The sequence below is a fragment of the Nerophis lumbriciformis genome, linkage group LG05 (genome assembly GCF_033978685.3).
Source record: "Nerophis lumbriciformis linkage group LG05, RoL_Nlum_v2.1, whole genome shotgun sequence".
Taxonomy (NCBI): Eukaryota; Metazoa; Chordata; class Actinopteri; order Syngnathiformes; family Syngnathidae; genus Nerophis; species Nerophis lumbriciformis.
The window spans coordinates 34442482-34468370 of NC_084552.2; the positions used below are offsets into that span (position 1 = coordinate 34442482).

General features: G+C 38.5%; 1 protein-coding gene across 1 annotated transcript in view; it reads left to right on the plus strand.

Annotated features, from left to right (window-relative positions):
• tmem178bb (transmembrane protein 178Bb) overlaps nt 1–25889 on the plus strand; it is a 216444-nt gene that overhangs the window by 72534 nt on the left and 118021 nt on the right. Inside the window, exon 2 of the mRNA XM_061960693.2 lies at nt 21538–21651. Within this exon, the coding sequence (XP_061816677.1) occupies nt 21538–21651 (114 nt within the window). The remainder of the gene's footprint in view (nt 1–21537; nt 21652–25889) is intronic.

A 25889-nucleotide genomic window follows, 5' to 3' on the forward strand; every position in this document is an offset into this window, starting at 1 on the left:
ACTAACACAGACACTTGTGGACATGTTAGCATATTTGCTCCTGCTAACGGTGCTAGCTGGATTTCATTACGATAACACGTACAAATATGCATGAAAGCACTCTTACAGACATCACACATGGAACGGTTTGGTAAGTATTAATTGTTTTAGTTGTCTTGTAAAACGTATAAACATTGCTTAGAGTGATGAACGAATAATTATTTCTCGCAGAAACATTACGAATGAATACTTCCGGTTCAAGGAACGAAAGAGGAAGTCAAGTCTTAACCCACAGCATGTGCAGTGAGCAAACCCGTCCAAAAGATGGCGCCATAGCACAAACAAGATCACACCTTATCAGTGTCTCCGTCTGTGTTCTATTAAAGCGATTTGTTGAATACAAAACATTATGTACGTTAGCAAAGAAAAATCCAGAGGTCAGCTGCACCATTTTATAAGCAGCTTGGTTCAAAGCGTAGCAAAAAAAGGAGTGTCTTATAGTTCGGTAAATACGATATATTTACAAGGTGACAGTAATACAGTATATGACCATATAAACCCATAACATACAACTGAAGATATTTCAAGCCTCATTTTGATACAAATTTGAGGATTATGGCTTACAGCTTATGGAAACCTCAAATTGAAAAGCAATGATCATCAAAATTAGAACAAATAAAGGCTTGACATCATTTACTTTGCATTTAATGAGATTATATCACATGTTAGTTTCACATTTGGTATTGAATTGCTGACATGAATTCATTTTTGCACAAGTTCTAATCATTTAAGTTTCACCTGTACTTGTTTCTATAGCTGTACAGTATAGGTATTATGATCATTTTAGTTTTTAATATTATACATTTTTGGTTTTATTTGTATTAAATAAACTACCACTACTACCACTATTTGTGGTGAATGAGTGACCCATAGCTTTAAATGTAGTGTTGTGGAAAGGCCCTCTTGTATAACTTTGTCATATAATTCATGATCACGTTTTTTTATTGAGTTCTGTATGTATCAGGTAGGGACCTAGCCACTTGAAGTTTGACCTCAACTGCCTCAACCATCTTGAGCCAACTGATATGCAAAACACATACGGTTAATTTTGACATTAAACGTTGATTGGCCAAATGCAGTGTAGGGCTGTATAAGCTCCATTCACAGATACTGGAGTACACACACATACACACACACACACACACACACACACACACACACACACATGTACACACACAAGATGTGTTGGCATGTTTATAGGGATAAATAAAAGACAGCTGGTATTAGTGAATACGGGGTGGTACACTTTCACCCCATCCTCGTCCATCCCTACCACAAGCTAAAGCCCGCTGCCCCAATTTGCCCTTTTGCATCCTTCGAGCAGGGAGAACAGCATCCGTCCGGCTTTCCATGTTAATCCCATGGGTCTCGCTGTGGGGGGGCTTTTTTTTTTTTTTTTTTTCTTTTGCGTGGAAGTGGGTCACAACAAAATGAGGCCATCCAGGGCTTGAACTGCAGCAGCGGCTCCCATCTGCCGCGATGCAAGGATGAAAATGCAGCTGGCTCACGTTCCCACTTCTCAGCACAGCCAAACATTTTTTTAATTTCCACAAAACATTTTAACCATGGATGATCTTTGAATCCCCTCGCTCAGAATTAAGATTGCAATCGACTGTTAGTTGGTCGTTTTCTATGTTAGTTGGTAATATTACACAAGTACTGGGAAAACAACTACAAATGTGCGCTTCATTCACTAACTGTGTTACAAAAAAGATCAATTAGAATAATACATAATGTTGGATATAGAGAACATACAAACCCTTTATTTATTTAATCACAATTATTGAAATTCGATGACTTGGTGCATTTGCAAACAGCTAAAATGGTGTACAAAGCAAACTATAACCTGCTACCCAAGAATGTACAACAATTATTCTCAAAAAAAGAGGAGAAATATAACCTTAGAGGGAAATCTAGATTAAAAAATGTTTTTGCTTGTACTCACTTAAAACCTTTAGCATATCAGTATGTGGAATTAAATTATGGAATGGATTAACCAAAGAAATCAAACAAAGCACCAAAATGATTCAGTTTAAGTGTCAAGACATGGACTATGGCGGGTTTGTTTTCCCGAGATGCAATAAAAGCTGGAGCGGACATGGCGTGAAGGTAGGGACATATTTATTTTTACTATAACAAAAAGAACAAACCAAAGGTGCGCACAAGGCGGAGGTACAAACTTGACTATGAAACAAAAACTTACACTTAATGTAGACTAAGAACATGAAACGAAAGAACTGCTAAATGTGACATGAATAAACAAAAACTTACTTGGAACAAGCATGGAAATGATCATGGAACAATGGCATGGAATCAACGCATGAGTGACAAGGGTAACAGCAGATAATGTCGCCAGGCCGACCAACAGAAAAAGACAGGCTTAAATAACAGTGACATGATTGGTGACAGGTGTGTGAGTCCAAACGTGGAACAGGTGAAACTAATGGGTAACCATGGAAACAAAACAAGGGCGTGAACAACCAGACTGTTCAAACTACAAGTGTTCACAAAGTACACAGAACAAGAATTAAGATGAACAGCTTGAACCCTTTTTTCCTTTTTTTTTATTAAGACAAAGATTATTTATGTATTTAATATTTGTATGCTTACTATGGTATATTATTTATTTATTATTTATTTGTTCACTGTTCTGTTACAGAGAACAAGGAAATTGGATACAATTTCTATGATATAAAAAGTGGTAGGATTACCGGTAAATAATCTGTGCTTCTTCATACTCCTTTTCGGACGTGCTGGAATGAAACAATTGGAATTGTGTGATGCATTAGATTGTATCGTATTCATGTTCGAAATAAACTGCAACTGAACTGAACTACACCACAGTGGATCCTTTTTAATCGACACCCCTAGGACAGGATGACTGGCGTCAACATAAGTGGTTGTCGATATAACCAAAATCTGCCATAGCTTGCAAACTTTCTGTTGACCTCAGCTAAAAACATGAGGTGAATTGATGAATTGATGCATTTTCTTAGATTCTGTGGTAGAATCCAGATTAACACTGCCATGCTTTTATTTTGAAGCCTACTTAAGACTGAAAAGGAATCCATTGTGCATGTGCATGTTTTTTGCTGAGTTACTAGACAGTACAGTGGGTCTGGGTTAGTTTTTTGCATCATCCCCCACTTAAAGCGTGAGTGAAGAATGCACTACCGACTTGATGAGTCCGACAGAAAAAGAGATGATACAGTATTATATGCTCACAGATGCCAACCAGTGGTCACTGCAGTGGCCTAAATAATTCCACTCCCTAATGCTTCACTCACACGCAGGATTCTCACAGGAATGAGGCAAAAATACCTTACCTACTGCAGTTATTTTGCTGTTGTTGTTTCATGCTCCTGAATGACAACAATGAAGATAACGATATTACAACACATGTCATCATTAAGAAAGAACAACCTTTTAGGTCTTACGTTGTATCTTGAAAAAAGCAGTTAAATGTGTATGTTGCATGTACCGTGTGTTTTTAGGACTAGGGTGAGGCAATCAACTTTTCAAATTAAGTGGGGTCCACTTACGGAGGTTCAAATGTACAAGTTTCCATTAAGAAGAATTGTACTTTTTTTACCATAAAGTAAATATAGAGTGAAATTCATCTCTGAGTTTAATTCAGCTCGAAAGCGGCGAAAAAAGTGTGAGTTAGTGTTACATGATTATAAATTAGTGGTTCTCAAACTTTTTTCACCAAGTGCCACCTAAGAAAACACTTGGCTCCCCAAGTACCACCATAGTGACCAACACACAAAAAAAAGCATAGTATGCATAAGTATTAATTAAAAACAAGGCAGAGGTTTTATTCAACAAATATATTTAATAATGTTGGCCACTGAAACATTACACACAGTTTGAACAGTTACACTGTGTATGAATATAGGAAAATAAAGCACTGTACTTTAATCAAGTGATTATTTGGCATACCACTAGATGGAGCCCAGGTACCACTAGTGGTATGCGTAGCACTGATCTAAACGATATATGATATAAATAATATACGGTACTGTTTCTTAACCATAGGGTAGGAGCCCATTGTTGGGCCATTATCGGCCTCGAGAGGGCCGCCAAAAAATATATGTTGCTCTGCTGTGGTCGGTACGGTGCTCATTTACAATACACTTTTCTACCACGTGGGGCAGTAACTACAATATCAACCAAATAATAGAAGTATGGAGCAAAAGCTATAGAGAAGTTTCCTAAGCGCAAAAATTATGACTAAAGATGTTGTAGTTTTATTTGCACTTTAAATTCTATCGCCTGTTTATTTAGTAAAAATATACCGTATTTTCGGAGTATATGTCGCACCGGAGTATAAGTCGCACCTGCCGAAAATGCATAATAAAGAAGGAAAAAAACATATATAAGTCGCACTGGAGTATAAGTCACATTTTTGGGGGAAATTTATTTGATAAAACCCAACACCAAGAATAGACATATGAAAGGCAATTTAAAATAAATAAAGAATAGTGAACAACAGGCTGAATAAGTGTACGTTATATGAGGCATAAATAACCAACTGAGAACGTGCCTGGTATGTTAACGTAACATATTATGGTAAGAGTCATTCAAATAACTATAACATATAGAACATGCTATACATTTACCAAACAATCTGTCACTCCTAATTGCTAAATCCTATAAAATCTTATACGTCTAGTCTCTTACGTGAATGAGCTAAATAATATTATTTGATATTTTACGGTAATGTGTTAATAATTTCACACATAAGTCGCTCCTGAGTATAAGTCGCACCCCCGGCCAAACTATGAAAAAAACTGCGACTTATAGTCCGAAAAATACGGTACTGTATGTCAATATCTATTATTAATTTACTTAAAATATATTTATTTAGCACTGCCTATGTGTGTTAGGCTTGTCACTGATAGTTTGGTTATGTTCAAGTTTTTCTCTGTTTGTGTTTTATTTCCTGTCAGCGCTCTTATTTTGGTTCTATTTCCTGCACATCTCCCTGAGCGCTCGTTTCCCTCACCTGTCCCTGATTGGCAGACTGGCACACCTGGTGGCAATTGCCAATCAGGCCACTATTTACACCTGCCTCGCCCCTCCAGTCAGTGCTTGAGGATTGTTAGCTGTTTGCTGTCTCCTGGACCCTCGTATCTTCTTTCCTGTTTGCTGTCTCCGGTTCTCCTTGATTCCGGTGTTCCTGGTTCCTGATTCCTGTTTTCCTGCATTTCTTTTGGACATTAAAATCATGTTTTCCTGCAACCATCTCTGCATCTTGGGGTTCGTCACCAACACTTCCTGACAATTTGTATGTGAGTTTATTTTTCAACAGTTTTTATGAGTCCCTTCTTTTGCAGTATATTTGCCAGCATATTTACATTATATTTATATTGTCGCAGCATGCTGCAATGTAGATCCCAATATAGATTTTAGACCATATTGCTTATCCTTGGTCGGAGTCAGCATCTTAGTTAGTGAAGCATCAAAGTGGGTTGGAGGCAAAGTGGGTGACGTGTTTAGCCCAGGACACAGCGGTAGTGACCAGTTTGGAGTAAGCGGGACTTGAAACGGGAACCCTCTGTTTAAAAGACAACCACTCTTCGTCCTGATCCACATGTGCATAGCAAGAACCAATTCACTTCTAGCGGACATAAATGTTTTCTCTCATTGCCTAGTGCACATACTACGGTCTCATTCACAATCTATTACAGTTGCTTGTCAATAAGAATAATTAATTATATTCTATTCTATACAGAAGTTAAAGAGAACTGTCTAGAACAGGGATCGCCAACCGGTTGATCTCAATCTTTGGGATCTTACCAGTCGATCGCGAAAATATTAAAAATGAATACACAGCGGCACTCTTCACCCGCTCGTCTCGCAAATGCGCATGGCATGACGTGCTCAAAAATCATTGAGCTGCAACAATGCATTAAGGCTGACTGTTGCCACAAATCAGACATTTTCTAGCGCCCAACATCAAACAGTCTCTGTGAACATTGCTCCAAAGTAAGGATTTTGTGTTGATTTATATATACAGAAATAAACATTGACATGTGCAAAGGCAGTAATATATGATAAAACAAGGCAGCAGCTAAAGAAAATAAAATACATTAGTCCCCCCTTTATCACAAGAGAAAAACCTGCCAGGTGAACAGCTGACTTTAATATTTCCGGCACTAACGTAGGACAACCATGTGACTCGTTTGCCAAATGTGACGTAGGATTAACACATATACTACAGTATTAAGACTATAGTGGCCATAAACAGTTAACTTCGACAGCAGGGATGTCCAACATGCGGCACAGGGGCTATCTGTGGCCCGAGGCACATTACAAAATTAAATATATATTACAAAATGATATATATATACACACACACACACACACACACACACACACACACACACACACACACACACACACACACACACACACACACACACACACACACACACACACACACAGTCATGGTCAAAAGTTTGCATACACTTATAAAGATCATAATGTCATGGCTGTCTTGAGTTTCCAAAAATTTCTACAGCTCTTATTTTTTTTGTGATAGAGTGATTGGAGCACATACTTGTTGGTCACAAAAAACATTCATGAAGTTTGGTTCTTTTATGAATTTATTATGGGTCTACTGAAAATGTGACCAAATCTGCTGGGTCAAAAGTATACATACAGCAATGGTAGTATTTGCTTACATGTTCCTTGGCAAGTTTCACTGCAATAAGGCGCTTTTGGTTGCCATCCACAAGCTTCTGGCAAGCTTCTGGTTGAATTTTTGACCACTCCTCTTGACAAAATTGGTGCAGTTCAGCTAAATTTGTTGGTTTTCTGACATGGACTTGTTTCTTTAGCATTGTTTAAGTCAGGACTTTGGGAAGGCCATTCTAAAACCTTAATTCTAGCCTGATTTAGCCATTCCTTTTCCACTTTTGATGTGTGTTTGGGGTCATTGTCCTGTTGGAACACACAACTGCGCCCAAGACCCAACCTCCGGGCTGATGATTTTAGGTTGTCCTGAAGAATTTGGAGGTAATCCTCCTTTTTCATTGTCCCATTTACTCTCTGTAAAGCACCAGTTCCATTGGCAGCAAAACAGGCTCAGAGCATAATACTACCACCGCCGTGCTTGACGGTTGGTATGGTGTTCCTGGGATTAAAGGCCTCACCTTTTCTCCTCCAAACATATTGCTGGGTATTCTGGCCAAACAGCTCAATTTTGTTTCATCTGACATCACATGGACAAAGATAAGACCTTCTGGAGGAAAGTTCTGTCTCTATCCAGGGATCTTGGGCTCGAAAAGGTTGGTGACCACTGGTCTAGAAGCCTCATATTTTCAGTATGCAGTGCATATCTTTTATCTATAGACAGCCATGCACAAACACACATGCGTCCAGTCACTATAGTACAATCGCTTTAGGTACATGCAGTATGAGAGGGGAAATAGTGTCTGTCTCTGAAATGTTTGCGAAAGGCTGAAGGGCAGTTTTGCAAAAATTACTTGAGTTAGAAATCCATTTGGACAGAGCCGAAGCGTTATGCACCCGTCGCAGGTGTGCTTCTTGGCGAAAAGGTTTAATCTTGGGAACTGTAATGTGTCTTCCGGTGCAAAATAAATAAAAAAGGTGCGGTATGTAGTCCACAAGCAGTACAGATGAATGTCAACCTCCCTTGGAAAGGAGGAAATTAAACGTGTGAACAGCTTCGAGTCAGGGGGAGGACATAGTGATTGATGCAGCAGGATATTGAATGTATCACAAGCATGGAATTACATGATTCCCATTTCCCATTCTTTTGTCCAGAAGGGTTTTACATGCATTGCACTAATGCTCATTTCAGGACAGAATTAACATCCAATTGGGGCTTTTGATCTCATTTTGGAGTTACATAACTGATATGATCATTATTAGATGTTAAAAACTAATCTTGTTGCCAGTGATCTGGTGTGGTTTGTCACTGGGGAGGGCAAATGTGACCATTATGAGACACATGTCACGATCTGGCTTAGGTAATGTTGGTTTGGACCCCAGGAAGCAATGACGGCAGGCAAAGTGCAGGTAAAATTGTATTTGATGACAAAAACATATATAGAAATATAGCAGGGAAGTGCGCAAGAAGCATAGGGAAAGCTATGGCACGTTGAGGTGAGGTACATAGCAAAATGCACAGTGATCCAGCCAGGTCCAGAGGACAGGGTTGACATAAGGAACAACCTGATTTCCAATCACAAACACGTGAAGAAACCAGCGTTCAGCTTAAAGAAGTGCAAGCAAATGGAAGGAAAACAGGAAGTGGATACAAAGATCAGAGCGCTGGACCGGAAATAAAACAAAAATTAACCCAATAACACTTTTAAGTTAATGTAGTTACTCATTTCTCTAATGAGAGATCTAAATTAAAATTTTAACTAGGCCTGCCAAATGATTAAAATATTCAATCGGGATTAATCACATTTGTTCAGTTAACTCGTAATGAATCGCGATAAATCACTGCTAGAAGTCTATTTTATCTCTAGAAAATCTCTAAGACAGATCATTCAAGTTTTTATACTACCAACATGGGACGGGACAATTAGTTTTTTTGCTAAATATGTTAATTTTCTTTAAATGGCTCAGCTTAAAATGGACACACACACAAACACACACACACACACACACACACACACACACTGGACACCCTTCTGCATCGTGCTAAATAAAATGCAAAAAAAGTGCCCACAAAACTGTGATGAGTGTTTATAAATAAAATTGCCTGTGCTAAATAATAATATTTGCATTTTCTCCTCCCAGTATCGTGGCCGTTTTGATGATCAGCATATATTTTGCATATTAATGAAGATAGAGACGCAAAATGGATTGCACGACTTATTCTGATCACTTAACAAACATAATACACTTTGCACACGTTTAGTAGATCAGCTTTGTGTGTGTTGTAATCTTTGCATGTGTTTTAATACACGCAAAACTTTAGTAAATCAAGCCCTTAATGTTGATTCATTTTTATAGGCGTCTTATTCCTTGGATGTACATGACGTCATCGTCGAATATGTTTGGTGGTCAAGCTAGCTCTTTTCTTAATGGGTATTAGGCGCCACTTAGCCTTTCTCAAAGAAAAATGTCCTACGCTTGCGTTGTTTTCGGCTGTACGAACCGTTTTTAAATTGTGAAGAGAATAAAAGTTTCTATAGAGTTCCTCGAGAGATAATCAAGAAGGGCAGAAGAGTACAATGTTTTACGAAAAATGTCGCGAAAAGTGGCACCCACTCCAGTACAAGGGAGCAGAGCCAAATAATGCCCAAGTTTGTAGTGACCACTTCATTAAAGGTTTGTTTGATATACTTTCAACATTTAGTATTTCCAATTTAAGAATAATTTTTTATATTATTTGTGTTTGTTAATTTTTTATTATTTAGCACGCGCAATGTGATTCATCAACACTCATCACCGTTTTGCGAGCACTATTTAGCATTTTATTTTAGGGACGGCGTGGCGCAGTGGAAGAATGGCCGTGCGCGGCCCAAGGGTCCCTGGTTCAATCCCCACCTAGTACCAACCTCGTCATGTCCGTTGTGTCCTGAGCAAGACACTTCACCCTTGCTCCTGATGGGTGCTGGTTAGCGCCTTGCATGGCAGCTCCCTCCATCAGTGTGTGAATGTGTGTGTGAATGGGTAAATGTGGAAGTAGTGTCAAAGTGCTTTGAGTACCTTGAAGGTAGAAAAGCGCTGCACAAGTACAACCCATTTATCATTTATTTATCATTTAGCATGTCTAACATGTTCGTGCAAACTGAGTTCCACACACGGCTGCAGGGTCAGTGCCACCGCTGCAAAGACAGATGATTGACATAGAGTCCTCCGTCATACGTGTGTGTGTCAACATATTTGCATGGTACCTCAGAAAGAAAAGGAAATATTAAACATGTTGTCTATTCAGCTACATACTTTTTTCATTTTTTGTTGCATGCTGGGTGACATAAGGGGCTGATTAAAACAAATTGATGCGTTTGTTAAAATGTGTTTGTTTTTTCACATCGAATATATATTAATAACTTGGATATGAAAAAAACTTTTTGAAGTATGCATTTTTATTCGTCTTGAGCTCAGTAAGAGCAGCTTCTCTTCCATGAGCACACCTTGTTAAAAAAAAAAAAAAAGGGAAAAACAAATGTGGGTCCTGTTGTAGATGCACTTTGGACTGTCTAAAATGCCCATAAAAAGTGGTAGATGTCTCCTGCATGTTTGAAAACATAGCAAACGTCACAGGTAGGAGCATGAAAACATGAATGTGCAGTAAATGTTGATGCCCTGTATCGTACACACAAAATTGTCATTTAAATAAGGCGGTCTGTACTTTTAAATTTTACACACACTGTTAGTAGATCATACGCAACACATCCCCTAATACGGGGTTTGCAACCTGCGGCCCTTTAGCGCCGCCCTAGTGGCTCCCTGGAGCTTTTTAAAACATTTATGAAAATAGAAAAATATAGAGGAAAAAATATATTTTTGTTTAATAGGGTTTCTGTTGGAGGACAAACATGACACAAACCTCCCTAATTGTTAGAAATCCCCCTGTTTATATCAAACATGATTATCTGATGAGAGTATTTGGCGAGCACCGTTTTGTCCTACTACTTTTGGTGGTCTGTGAACTCACCGTAGTTTGTTTACATGTACAACTTTCTCCGACGCTGCCACAGAAAGACGTGTTTTATGCCACTCTTTTGTCTCATTTTGTCCACCAAACGTTTAATGCTGTGTGTGAATGCACAAAGGTGAGTTTTGTTGATGTTATTGACTTGTGTGAAGTCCTTATCAAGCATATTTGGTCAATGCGTGACTGCAAGCTAGTTGATGCTAACATGCTATTTAGGCTAGCTTTATGTACATATGGCATCATTATGCCTCACTCTTAGGTATATTTGAGCTCATTTAATTTCCTTTACAAATGTCCTCTGTGTATTTAATTTATATTTGCAAGTCTCATGACACATTATGTAATAGTGCCTGAATTTCTGATTTCGTAACCCAGCTTGCATAGATTGTTATTAATCTATTGGAAGGAGACAGCCCGCCATTTCCTTTAACTTGGACACACACATTTATACCTTAGGCCAGTGGTTCTCAAATGGGGGTACGCGTACCCCTGGGGGTACTTGAAGGTATGCCAAGGGGTACGTGAGATTTTTTAAAAAATATTCTAAAAATAGCAACAATTCAAAAATCCTTTATAAATATTTTTATTGAATAATACTTCAACAAAATAAATGTTTAGAATCAAGTTCATGAATCCAGATGGATCTCCATTACAATCCCCAAAGAGGGCACTTTAAGTTGATGATTTCTTCTATGTGTAGAAATCATTATTTATAATTGACTCACTTGTTTATTTTTCAACAAGTTTTTAGTTATTTTTATATCTTTTTTTTCAAATAGTTCAAGAAAGACCACTACAAATGAGCAATATTTTGCACTGTTATACAATTTAATAAATCAGAAACTTATGACATAGTGCTGTATTTTACTTCTTTATCTCTTTTTTTCAACCAAAAATGCTTTGCTCTGATTAGGGGGTACTTGAATTAAAAAAATGTTCACAGGGGGTAAATCACTGAAAAAAGGTTGAGAACCACTGCCTTAGGCCATTCTAAGCCAGTAATTTAGAGGAGTTATCTCACCCTCTGAGAAGCCTCCATTTTACTAATGTTTTCCAATGTTGTAAAAAGAGTACAATAAATATTACATTTCAACAATTATGTCAACGAAGAGTTGTGTCAGCCTACGACACATAGTCATTTTGATAGTAGGCTAATGTAGCTAATATAGACACTTATATCATGCGTGTAACTTCATTATATCACTTATATAAGGCTTTTAACATTTTGTGGCTCCAGACCGATTTTTCTTTTTTTTTTTGGTCCAATATGGCTCTTTCAACATTTTGGGTTGCTGACCCCTGCCCTAATAGTACACACTATTTTAAAGATTGCACACGCTGTTTAGCGCGTGGGATTTGGATCTCAGTAAATCAGGCCAAACCCGCTTCGAATTCTCAAGTGTGAGTACGTCAAGATGTGTTTGGTTCTCTCCGGCTGTTTCTTGGACCTTTAACCAAAGACATGGTGGTCGAGTTGATATACCTGCGTATGTGTGATTAACTGATGACCTCTTTGTAGTCCCACACCTGCCACTAAATTCAAGGACTGGCTGCTGTCCAGATAACCCTGAGAAGAATAAGTGGGATCACTAAGCACTGAATGTTCCAGCAAATTGCCTAATCAATACCAAAATCACATATTGGATTTCTACTCCCAGGCCAATTGCTTGTCAGATGTTTCTGGAGCTTCTTTTCACGTTGTATCTCTTCATGTATCTTTGATTTTTGACACTTGTTAAGGGGGTTGGAGCCGGAAAAGGCCAGCTCGAATCTCCTCCGAAAGGGACGATGTGATGTCGCACTTGGCTAGCCTTGTGGTGATTTCTGAAAACTGTCATGGGAGAAACAAAAAATGCATCATAACATTTCTTCATGAAGGAGTTAAAGAAATGTTTGGTTTAATTAGTTCTGCTCCAATGCTCTGTACAGCACATTTCATTGTTGTCTTTTGGGGAGCAGACTGGACCTGTTTTATTTACCTGTACTTCTGAAACCTGCTGAGCTACATTTGCTGTCTAAGACGAGTTATTGTTTTATGGACAAGGAGAATACCTCAGCCCATCTTCAAACTTTATGCTTACCCATTCATCACTGTCAAACAGACAGGCTGAATATACAACACTGACCTCACAACACTGTACACCAACGTTTCAGTGCCAGAGCAACTTTGAATTTAGTCTTATAATTTATACTGTACAGGAAGCTGTTTAAGTCAGTCCCGCTTATGTCTACCAGCTAATCAGGTCTTTCTTCACCGTGTTCTTCTTGTTCGTAAAAAGTGAAATTTGAGACCCAAAGAGGACATCTTTATGAAAAGTCGGTCTGTTTATATTGACATGTATTGTCGTATTGTCAACTTCATTATGACAGTCATATGGAGAAGGAGACCGCACTGAGACAAGGGTGTCCATAGTATCAGACGTGTTTATTAAACACAAGGAAGTGGAGTGTGTAATTAGTGTAATTAATCCAAATAAGTATGGTGTGACTATGTGTTGTGTTTAACTGAGTGTCACCGGGAGTTGTTGAAGGTGCGTGTTGAGCGAGATGCGGAAGGTCAGGGAGGGCAAGGCAAGCTTGGAGGTCCGTGTTCAGGCGAAAGGTCGAGATCCGGGAAGGCAGCCAGGGAGCCAGAGGGAATTTGGGGAGACGAGACACACAACTTGAAACCAGGAAATGGGGAAACGCTGCGGGATGACGACACAGGACACAAGACGATGAGCACAGAGGAGGGGAAACACAGAGGAGGGGAAACACAGAGAGAGCGAATGCACATAGGGAGAGAGCTAGCGGCGTGGAGGCTTACAGTACTGAGACAGGTAGCTATGTTCTGGCACTGGAACGCAGGACACACTGGCTTATGAAGGGAGTGTAGTCCTCATCAGTGTCAGGTGTGTGGATTTCAGATAGCCTGCAGCCGCGCGGAGGGGAACGCCCGTGGGCGCGCACAAACATTCATTGTTGAAACGACAACCACAACTACTGTCTCGTTACACAGCATTTCCAACATGCACATGCACCACACAATGACTTCCTGTTTAGTGCAAAGTAAGCTTAAAAATAAATCAAAGTACAAGAACTGGCTAGTTTTGATTTTAGTTATGCCGGCAAATGCTTATGTCGACGTCAATCAATCAGTCTGAGGGGCGTCAACATAAACAGGTTTAAAGGTTGTTTTTTTTCTTCACATATATTCTGCGTTTTTAAATTTTGCACATTGCACACTATCCATAACCAGTACTGCGATATGCAAGACAATACACATGGTCATTTTAATATACATTCACAAAGAATTTGCCTGAATTAAGATGTGATAGGCTTTTACAGAATTTGATACAACACCATGATACCACTGGTTTGAAGTCAGAGCTCGGAATGATGTCACAGCCGAGTCATGAGCGATCCGGCTACGGAGTCGGACATCAAGATGGCCGGTTCCACGAAAGCTATTCTTGCAATGCCTTGTTCCAATATAAATAACTTCTGGACAAATATCTGTTCTTGTTGCTCTTTTGTTTACACACAGAGCAGCCATCTTTGAAAGACTGGGGATGCTGCGGGCTCTTCGACTTTCAGAGTAGGAAACTCGACCTCGACCAGGTGTTACAGTTGAAACGTCCCACAAAGAACTCGGGAATTTAAACTTCCGTTTACAAATGGAAATAATACTATTGATAACCTGATAATATTTATATATTAATGCAAGTGTGTCATGCTAGTTCTTGTCTAGCGCTTACTCTAAATCAATATTTTATCCGACTTCAGGAAATAATATATTCTAATTACCATTAATATGGTAATTAGAATATATTATGGCCATGTATATGAATATGTATATTTTATCTGATATGTGGTGATGATCTCACGTGGCAGTTACTTGTTTCCTGTATTTTTTATTGTTTCCTTTCCAGAGCTCTTATTTTGTTTATTTGTTTTATTTTCTGTTTAATTCCTACTCTGGTCCCTGTCCCTAGTTGCCAATCAGGATCATTTAGGATCATTGCTTGACTTGATTGCTTCAATTGCCTCATGTTTTTCCCTTTTGTGCTTCTTCCCTGTTAGTTGTCGTGTGCACTCCCTAGCTGCACTTGTTTTTTTTAATGTTCATTACCTGCGATTGTGTCTCCTGTCTCTGCATCCTGCGGTCCCAGACCAACAACGCCACACATAAACGTCACACTGTTTATTAGTTTGAGCACTGCTGCCATCTAGCTGGAGGCTTGTGTAATGTTCAAGCATGAAAAAAACGTAACACTGCCTTTCATGGCCACCCTTGACACCTTTATGCCCGCCATGATATTTGAGTTGCTCTGCTTTAAAATTATAGCAGAACCAGAAACAAGTATGTGTAAGCCGAGCCAAAAAAGGGGACATTTGGTCAAAACATACACCCCTACTGTGTGCCTGTGCTTGTATTTTTATTCCACAATACACAAGACACGATATTTAACATGAAACATCTATTGGAATCGTCACATTGACTTTAGGCTCAATGCACTCAACCCCAAAACAGTCAACCCAAAAATCCACTATAACTTTTATTATGTGAATGGTAGCATGTCTTGCTCTGAAGTATTTGTAGCACAAGCCATAGGGACTCTACAAGAGCAATATTGATTCCCTAAGAGCTGAATGTGCACCATTTACACTTACATAAACAATGCTTAAAAATCCAATACAATAAACATATATCAATGATACAAGTTGTGTAGTATCAGTACATGATATTTTCATTTTCTCAAAATCTTTTTTGTTGTTTATTTTTGTTGATGTTTACAAACCCAGGGAATATGCAGGTGGAATTTTAATGCAAAACCCAAAGGATTTGAAGGAGTTTTTGTAGTTTTATATTTTGTTTAGGTATTGTGTACAGTTAGTCATGAAGGCACGTGTCGGCTGCGGTGTGCAAGTCAAATAATTAAATTGACTATAGAGAACATACAAACCCTTTATTTATTTAATCACAATTAATGAAATTCAATGAATCGGTGCATTTGCAAACCGCTAAAAGTATGTACAAAGCTAACTGTAACCTGCTACCCAAGAACGTACAACAATTATTCTCAACAAAAGAGGAGAAATATAACCTTAGAGGAAAATCTAGATTAAAAAATGTTTTTGCTTGTACTCACTTAAAACCTTTAGCATATCAGTATGTGGAATTAAATTATGGAATGGATTAACCAAAGAAATCAAACAAAGCACCAATATGATTCAGTTTAAGAGACTGTTCAAACTACGAGTGTTCACAAAGTACACAGAACAAGAATTATGATGAACATCTTGAACACCTTTTTTTCCCCCTTTTTTATTTTTTATTGAGAAAAATATTATTTATGTATTTAATATTTGTTTGCTTACTATGGTATATCATTGTTTAAACGTATTTATTTGTTCACTGTTCTGCTACAGAGAACAAGGAAATTGAATAAAATTGCCATGGTATGAAAAGGGGTAGGATTAAATAAGCTCTGCTTCAGCCTACTCCTTTTCGGACATGCTGTAATGAAATAACTGGAATTGTGTGATGCATTACATTGTATCATATGCATGTTTGAAATAAACTGAAACTGAACTGAACTGAACTGACTTAGACAGCAAAAAACATTGGAAACAAAAGACTAGTGCAAGGCATGTGTTAACACAGTAACTCATGCACACTGAAACAAGGCATTATCCCAGAGTTCCTGCATTATCTGTGTTAATTCTGCCTGCTGTTCCTAATAAAGTAATCATCTTACATACAGTATATGTTGCCTGTTGTCTCTACATCCTGGGGTCATGCCAAAAAAAATTCCACTGCAACTTGTATTAGGTGAATAGCAGCATGTCTTCTAAAGTATGTGTAGCACAACCCATAGGGGCTCCACAAGAGCAACATTGATTCCCTAAGAGCTAAACGAGCACTACATAAATAATTCTTTAAAATCCAATAATATAAGTGAATATCAATGATATTATCTTCTTTCAATGACTAACCATCTATGTGAGAGTTCTTAGGTGAGCTGTGTTCCAAGCAGTTGAGTTTATTGGCACATTTGAATTCCCTCCAGCGCTTTGGGGTTTCCTTGAACGTCAGGAAAATCCATTTGAGCTCCATAACTCTACTGGCCGCCAGCTCCTTAGATCCGTCTGTCTTTTTCTACAACGAGACATCAGCGCATCGTCGAAAGCCGTCAGGATCACACAGAGTAAGATCACGGCTTGCCTTCAAACGCCAGGAGTTCTGACATTGTCGACAATGATTTGCGCTGGCCTCGAGACAAGCATGTGTTTTGTCGCGTATGACAATGACTGATAAATCAATATGTTTTTTGATCCTGGTACAAGCATTTTTGCCATAGTTGTTAAGCAAAAATGCTCTATTGGGAATCAAGTGCTAAAATCTTAATGGGAATCCATATTGACAGGCATACGCTAGTAGGAACTGAATTTTCTGAAAAAGAAAATGTTGCAGTAGGTAGCAGTTTTAGAATTCCCATTTTTATCATAATCAAAATCTGAAATGAAATGAAAGAGAATGGGTCCCGACTGCAGGGAAGATGGTCGTGAAAGGCTAATTATCGTTATCAGCTGTCGTGATCTCCTGGGTTTGTGCCAGAGTATGTGCATGGATGGCTGCAGGACGTCGGAATAGAGGCTCGGTTGGGGGATGGATATCCTGATGATCTCTGTTTGTGCCGTTCAAAATCTCCCGGGACTGCAATAATATAGTGTTCACTAAGCCTGGCAGCCTTGCAAGAGATAATTAGGGCGGACATGCTGTAAGATGTCCAAAACAAGAAGCTCTTCCAAGGAATAAACATTTAGTGTGTCCTTGAGTTGGGCGATACTGCAACTTTAAGTATCGATCTTCTACTAACTAAGTAAATATAGAGCCTGTATACTGACACTGATACATCATTGAAGGATTTTGTGATTTTTGCCTTTAATTTGTTGTACGAAATTATAATCAGAATAAATAAAGTTGAAAAAGTATTATATAAATATAGCAGTAAAGGACTGTAGTAATGTAATTATACCTTTTAGTTCAGATCTGTCAAACCTGATGCATTAACTCAGCAGTTCTTAACCTTTTTGAACTCTTGGCTCAACTTTTCCATTACAGAGGGGTCCGGGACCCACTCAAATATTAACACTGAACTAATTTTACACTGGATGTTCATTGTATTGAATAATTATATCTAACCCACTTGCAGTTTACAACCTTGTCAAATGATAGCAAACCATGATTATTATTTCACCTTAGGCTTAGGTCGAGCTGAGGAGAAAAATAAGCACTAACCAAATGTACTGCATAAGAAGGGACTCAAATACATAATTTTACATACAACTATGTTGTGCTAAAATAAATATGCATACTTTTTAATGAATGTGTTAACTTAACTGTCAATAAAATTCAAAGTGTAAATGAAAATACAGCTTCACCACCTTAGTCATATGTCTTGCGCTTAAAGGGGAACTGCAGGTTTTTGGGGAATTTTGCCAATCATTCACAATTTTTGTTGTTGTCTTTGTTAATGTTAAACTCTGGGAATATTTCCCTGGACACAGGAGGAGCATACATAAATACTGTACATGTGATCGGTACTGGTATCGACCAATCTCACTTATGGATGACCGTTATTGGAATAGTCCGCATTAAAAACCCTGATCGGAACATCCCAAGATATTAGCCTTAAAAGAGCACATTATGCCATTGGGTTGGAGTTCTAAATGTTCAGTTCAGACAGAATGTTTCAAGTAATCCTTCAGCAATGTCAGAAAAGAGTCTTTGCCTATTTCGTCAATAACGGCACACATTGCATCGGAACTGAATCACGGCTGTATAGAAGGTAGCATTTGTATCACATCGTTCCTTTAAGTCCTGCTTTGTGTCGTCAGCAGTGTTGGGTTGATTACTGAAAAACAGTAACTAGTTATAGTTACTAGTTACTTCATTTCAAAAGTAACTCAGTTACTAACTCAGTTACTTACACCAAAAAGTAATGCGTTACTGTGAAAAGTAACTATTTAGTTACTTCTTTTTTTCTTCTTTTTTTTAAAAGCTCCAATTAATGCACTTTTAGCCTTCATTTCAGTACTGTTATTGCACTGGAGAATAATACAATCTGTTGATCAACTTGACATACATTTGTATCACTGAACTCTGCTAAGCAATGTGGTCTACATTAGGAATTAGAAGGTAGAAAAGCGCTATACAAGTACAACCCATTTATCATTTATTTATTTACATACAACACACAAAGACAAAGATATGTTACAAAGGCCAATTTGTTTCTGGCCAGAACAAATTGACAAAACTATTTTAAATAGCTGCAACATAACATACATAAGTAACAAACAGCATAATAACAGCATAGCTGTAAAGCAAGAAAGGCACACACTATATACACAAAGCCTAACCAGGCATTTTTTCCTCAAGAAATTCTGAAATAAAATCATGTCTGAAGCCCAGAACACTCTACACATTTCCCCAGTTTTAGTTTAGAGATAAGGAAAGATTGGCCTGGCCCACTAGGATCCCTCTTTATGTTTGTGAACTTTATAGTCTATACATTTAGAGTGATGTGATAATCAAACACTCTAGAAGTCTAAAATGAAAGAGTATATAAGAGAATTGACAGCAACGTTCCCTCTAAGGTGCGCGCCTGTGCAATTGCGCACTGCTCAAGCATCCTCTGCGCACGACAAATCTATGCCACGCACAAAATCAAATAAAAAAATAAGCGCATAACAATTTTCGACACGACACGGACACGACAGAGAAAACCATTTTTGTCATCATTGTTCAAATATAATAATACGTCTGTCGAGACGCTTTGAGGACATGAATTCCATCCATCACTTTACTGAGCAAAACTCTTTATTGTCGGCCATAAACACATCACTGTTATATCAACAGCAGCCGCTCGCTCTTTCTCACTTGTGCCAACACATATGGCACTTAGCCAGTGATGCATTTACAGCCACACAAAAAGTCGGACAACTCCAACACCACACATAAAGTGTAATTACAGGTCGTTACTCCATGATTTACCAATCAAATGTGTGCCTATTCTAGTGTCATTTATTAGGAACCTTAATTTATAAATATTAATCATTAAATGCTGTTAATATATTAAATACATACTAATAAAAAAATATATTTTTTACAAACAGGAAGTTGCAGGAATGTACACATGATCCCCTGCTTACATCTCATTGTGCAACATGTGAATGTTTTAATGGGAATTAAATGCAATGTCTGAAAGGGGTACAAACTATTTCCAAAGCAGGACCTCCACCCAGACAAACAATACAAGTACACAGTTCATGAAAAACAACATTTTTTGTTATTGTTATTGTAAGTGGGCCTAAACACTTATATTAGAAATTGAAATGACTGCTGTCATTTGATTATAATAATAAGAGAATGTTGTCTGTCTATCTGTGTTGGCCCTGCGATGGGTGGGGACTTGTCCAGGGTGTACCCAGCCTTCCGCCCGAATGCAGCTGAGATAGGCTCCAGCGACCCCGAAAGGGACAAGCGGTAGAAAATGGATGGATGGATGGAGATTGAACTTGTTATTTAGTCAGGTTTGGGACAGGTGTGCTGCTGGTATAGCCACAGTGTGCACGTGTGATGTTGCTCACATGGGCTCCACTGAATGCTCAGGGACTTTTTGCCTTTGCTCACACACATGAACAATTAGAGGGAACATTGATTGACAGAGTGTGTGTACTTTCAACGCTGAATGATGAGCAAAGGCAGAGTTAATCCTTAAATGGTGGTGGTGGAGGTGAAGTGGCATTGGAGTCTCTGTCTCTCTTTACTAGCTTCGTCGAAGCATGTTGCTTATGGCTTGTTTCAGCAGATTTGAATTGCTGTTTTGGGCAGTAGATGGGATCATTGATCCAAAACACAATTTACATTTAACTAAAATGTTATTTTTTTTGTGCTCGACAAAAGAAAAGTAGTGAAAATATCTCCATGTTAGCGAACTCGACTTCTGGCTCCGCCATGATCAGACACGCCCCCCCTCCCCTCTCCTCCCTCTCCTCCCTCCCCACGCACACACAGAGCGCATGTCTCTCTCTCTTCTCCGGCTTGTGACACAAGAAGAATCAGAACGATGACACAGCAGCGCTCCGATAAAACACACTTTATACTACATAAAAAGTAACGTAAAATAACGCAGTAACGCATCATGTAGTAACGGTAACTGAGTTACTGAATATAAAAAATAACGCGTTAGATTACTAGTTACCGCCGAAACTAACGGCGTTACAGTAACGCGTTACTTTGTAACGTGTTAGTCCCAACACTGGTCGTCAGTGTGGCGCTTATGCAACAACCTGTGAGTCAATGTGGCCGCACAATCCATCCCATTTATATGCTGGATATCCTTTCAGGTCCATTCGACTTTCGAGAAAAGCTACACCCTGGACAATTGCAGGGCGATTAATTACGCATTCACACGAGGCAATTTGATGCCTGAAGTCGAGGGGGGGGTTACACTTCCCTGGTGCAGACCCAGCCCACTCACTTGTGCATGAGCACATGCGGCTTGGCCATATAGAAAATGTGAGGGTTTTTCCCATCAGTTATAAATAACTTGATAAGCATCATTGCAAGATAATGCACATAGCCAAAGCCCACAGTGCAATTGCTAATGCATGAGGACATTCACAATTCGGTGTCATATAATCACCCCATCAATGATTCAATACCTTGTGTAATAGAAATGGAAACGGAACCACACCAAATATCACACAAAAAAGTTGCAATAATGCTGTGTTGTATCACCAAGTAATGATGAACTTTTAAACCAATGGTCAACATTCTAACCAGTTTTTTTCCTCTGCAGGTTCCATTGCAAGATGCTCCTACATCAAGTACCACTACTCCTCAGCCACAATACCCAAGAACCTCTCGTACAACATCACCAAGACAATAAGACAGGATGAGTGGCACTCCCTCCGTAAGTCTGCAATCATACTCCTTGCCCTGTTTTTACATTGCAGAACACATATTGGATTTCAAAGCTCTATTGCAGGTGGTATGTGTACCACTAGTAGTACGCGGGCTCCATCTAGTGGTACGACAAATAATCACCTGATTAAAGTACAGTGTTTTATTTTCCTATATTTAAACACAGTGTTACTGTTCAAACTGTGTGTACCGTTACAATAGCCAAAAATATCAAATATACTTGTTAAATAAAGGGTTTACCTTGTTTTTTAATGAATACTTAGGCCTCATAATTAATTTTGGTCAATTATGGTGGTACTTGGAGAGACAAGTTTTTTCTGGGGTGGTACTTGGTGAAAAATGTTTGAGAACCACTGCTTTTTTGCAATAGTTCTTAACCTTTTTTCACAAAAAGGATGACTTAACATGAAAAAAGAGTCAGATGTAGAGTTGGGCATAAAGCGTTCTTACATTCCGATTCTCCTGGAACCGTCCATGATTTTTAATGTCGGTTCCTATTTTCGACACCGACCAAAAAGAACTTCCACAGAGGCGAGACAGCTAACTTTCTACAAAGACCGCATTTGCTAAGTCAATAATGTTCCATAGCGTCAAAGAAACTACATTTCTTACAAGTATTATCATCACTGGAGTACTGAAGGACGAGGCTAAACATGTAAACAGTAAGAACAAGCAGGAGCAGGAAAGTTAATCACCAAGCTAACCGCTAAGCTAGTTGCTAAACTAGCTTGTAACAACACATGTGCTTCATAAAGTTTAACACAGCTAAATGGAACTACAGTACATAAGAAAGTAAGCATGCAGTTTGTATTATTGTTGTTTTTAACAGTCTGAAGAGATAATAATAAAACAACAACTGTTGGGCTGTTCTGTTGCTGTTTAGCTAAGCACACGTAATTGGAAGACAGATTGATGTTGATACCAAGCGTGGTATCAGTATGTGATAGATACCAGAGTAATTATATAATATTTTTTATTTTCTCTAAAGCTCTTTTTGTTATTGTTGTTTTTGTCAATGTTTGAAAAGTCAGGCAATTATGTCCTGGACACAGGAGGACAGGCGGTGTACAGATCGTACAATTTACTTATTTATTTAGAGAGCAAAAACATGCAGAAACAAAAGACTAGTTCAAGGCACGTAGTAAAACAGAGTTACTCTTGAACACTGACTACAAGGTATTATTCCTGAGTTCCTGCAACACTGTGTAGCTTTTGCCTGTTGTTCCTAATGAAGGTACCATCTCACCTGCACGTTGCCTGCTACCTCTGCATCCTGCAGTCACGGCAACACGAGGGACTTTGTTTTGCTCAAACAATTGGTTTAACAAAATAAAATAAAGAAGTAGTTTATATATTGTGTTGTTATTGTTACAATGTAAATAGCACTCACCATAAATAAATACAAACAATTACAGTTAATACATGTGATCAAATCGGAATCGGCAGCATAAAACCCTGATCGGAACATCCTTATCTCGAACACAAACACCAGGATGCGTGTAAATGTTTTTTTATGAGGTTTTCACAAATAAAGTAAAACTGTAAAATAAACTTCCAAACATTTATATTCAAATTCAAAGGACCGATATTTATGTACTTGTCAAAATTTTCCCCGTGAGAAATGCACAGTAAAATTTTCACCATTCCTCTTAAAAAAATCGGATATCAAGAATCGTTTAGAGCCAGAATTGTGCAAATTGAAATGACTCTCAACCCTGGTCAGAGGACCACATTCTGAGATACATTTCTCTAAACATCTTGTGTTTATTTTTGTGTAAGGTAACCGTACACAAAAGGGTGGAATGTTGGCAAACAAGCACCCCTGTTCCATTTCTAGCGGTGTTATTTTTCTGAACAAAACACCACATGGGGCTGCAAGTTTTACTTGATAAGTCCGAGTTACTGAAAATATCTCACGCAGCTTAATGTGCTCTAAAAAACACCCACTGTAACTTCAGGGTGTTTGGTCGAATCGCCACAAAATTTGGTACACACCTTAAGGAGACTGACAAGAATGTGTTTATAAGATTCTAGCAGGATTGGTTGAAAAACATAGCAATCCTAAGGTTTCCTAATTGTTTCACATGACTGCAAACACTGTTATTTATTATGAGGAATAATGTGAATTATTCATAAGGGACGAGGTCAGTGTGCTGTTTGTTCTACACTTTCATGTGTGCAATTAATGAACACTTCACTTTTGATCCACCGTCACTGTTACTATTTTCATCAATTCGATTCACTCAGCAGCAGGGGGTCTCTCCTCCACAGCGTTGTTCCTTTTGTAGGATTATGTCAGTGTCGGTTGGAAATGCGGTCAGTATGACGAGTCCAGTTATAGGACACCTGCCACTCTGTCTCTCCCTTTGGGTAAGGGGGTCGTTGTAAACTTCCCAGTCGACAAGGCAACAGAGCCAAGCAAAAACACGCTCTGACCTCATACTGTCACAGTTTCCTGTTTCAGTCTTGACTCGTCATTGGCTGTCAGGTGCCAAGCTTGGGGAAAGCAGCTTCTTTTGTCTCCGAACCTCGCAGGACTCAGTTGTCTGTTTCCACCTGTCTTCTTTTCTAATGTATATATTTTTTTAATAATACTGTTGTAGGTACATTTTGCAACCACTTGCACCTTAAATGTTCGGGGTGTTAAAGCCGGCGCATGTACATGTAATACATTTTTTTGGTGCAAAGCTTTCTAATCGCTTTTTCGTTTAGGAAATGTAGTATCATATTATCTTTTATTTGAAAAAAAAATCGTACAATATGCATTTTGTTGCATTTGGATCTTTCCAGACACATGAATGAGCTGCTGTTGTGATAGTCCACTGCCTCCCTGCAGCTAAAACTAATTAATGTTGTCTTGATTGTGATTCCTACTCAGTGGCCTAGTATCCGCCCTGAGATCGGTAGGTTCTGAGTTCAAACCCCGGCCGAGTCATACCAAAGACTAAAAAAATGGGACCCATTACCTCCCTGCTTGGCACTCAGCATCAAGGGTTGGAATTGGGGGTTAAATCACCAAAATGATTCTCGGGCGCGGCACCGCTGCTGTCCACTGCTCCCCTCACCTCCCAGGGGGTGATCAAGGGGATGGGTCAAATGCAGAGGACACATTTCACCACACCTAGTCTGTGTGTGACAATCATTGGTACTTTAACTTTAACTTTAACTTTATGTTGCAGAAAGGCTGCTACAGATTATAGATATGTGGTGCTAGTTCAACAACATTGCACACAGGTTGGCCAGCATAACAACATGAATGTGGAGTAAATATGTGTCTCCATGGCCACAGCCAGTAGAACATGCAAACATGTCATTTATTTAGGGCGGTCCGCACAAGTTGTCAATTGTACACAGTCTTAGTAGATCACACAAGTAACACACTAATAGTACACACACTTTTATTGTTTGCACACACAGTTTAGCGAATGGTATTTGGACCTTAGTCGATCAGGTCCTTAGTCAACAGAATCAACCATGAAAATTAGTCAACAGCAGTTTATTTGATCGAAGCATCGTTATACGTTTGACCAGTAGCCATAGCCTTCTCGCTAGCCTTTATAGTTTTATAATTTATTGTCAATGTATCGGATCAAGACTCGAAATTTGGTCGGATCTTAGGCCAAAAATCGGATCGGAGGCCAAATATGTTGATCAGGACATCCCCATATATTAGGGCTGTCAAACAATTAAATATAACAATATAAATTTGCGATTAATCGCAGTTTGCTCATAGTTAATTCAAAAATAATTGTGATTATTCAGATGAATATAATATTTTGTCATTAAAAGGTGTACCCAAACAGATCATTTTCAGTTTATTCCCATCACTGGACAAAGAGTTTGCTTTAATTTAATGTTTTATAAACAGCTCAACTCAAAAAGGACATAAACACGATTTAATGACAATAAAAACAATACCTGCAGTGTGTTGGTGTCTTGCCAGATTTTGTATTTGGAAGGAATACATAATTTGTATTCCTGCTGTAGGAGCACTAGCATTCAGAGGAGAAGAGCTACACTTCCATGTTTTGATACCAGTTTCGAACAATAATAACACAAAATGTAGATTGTTGCAATCATGCTTTGATTGTCAAAGATGTTCTGTCAATTTTTGACCTGAATAAATGCTCCTATTCTGTACAATACATGTTGTACAAGTTAATAATATTCATATATCTGCATGACAATGTCTTAAACTGTTTTATTTAATAATAAAATGTTATATCA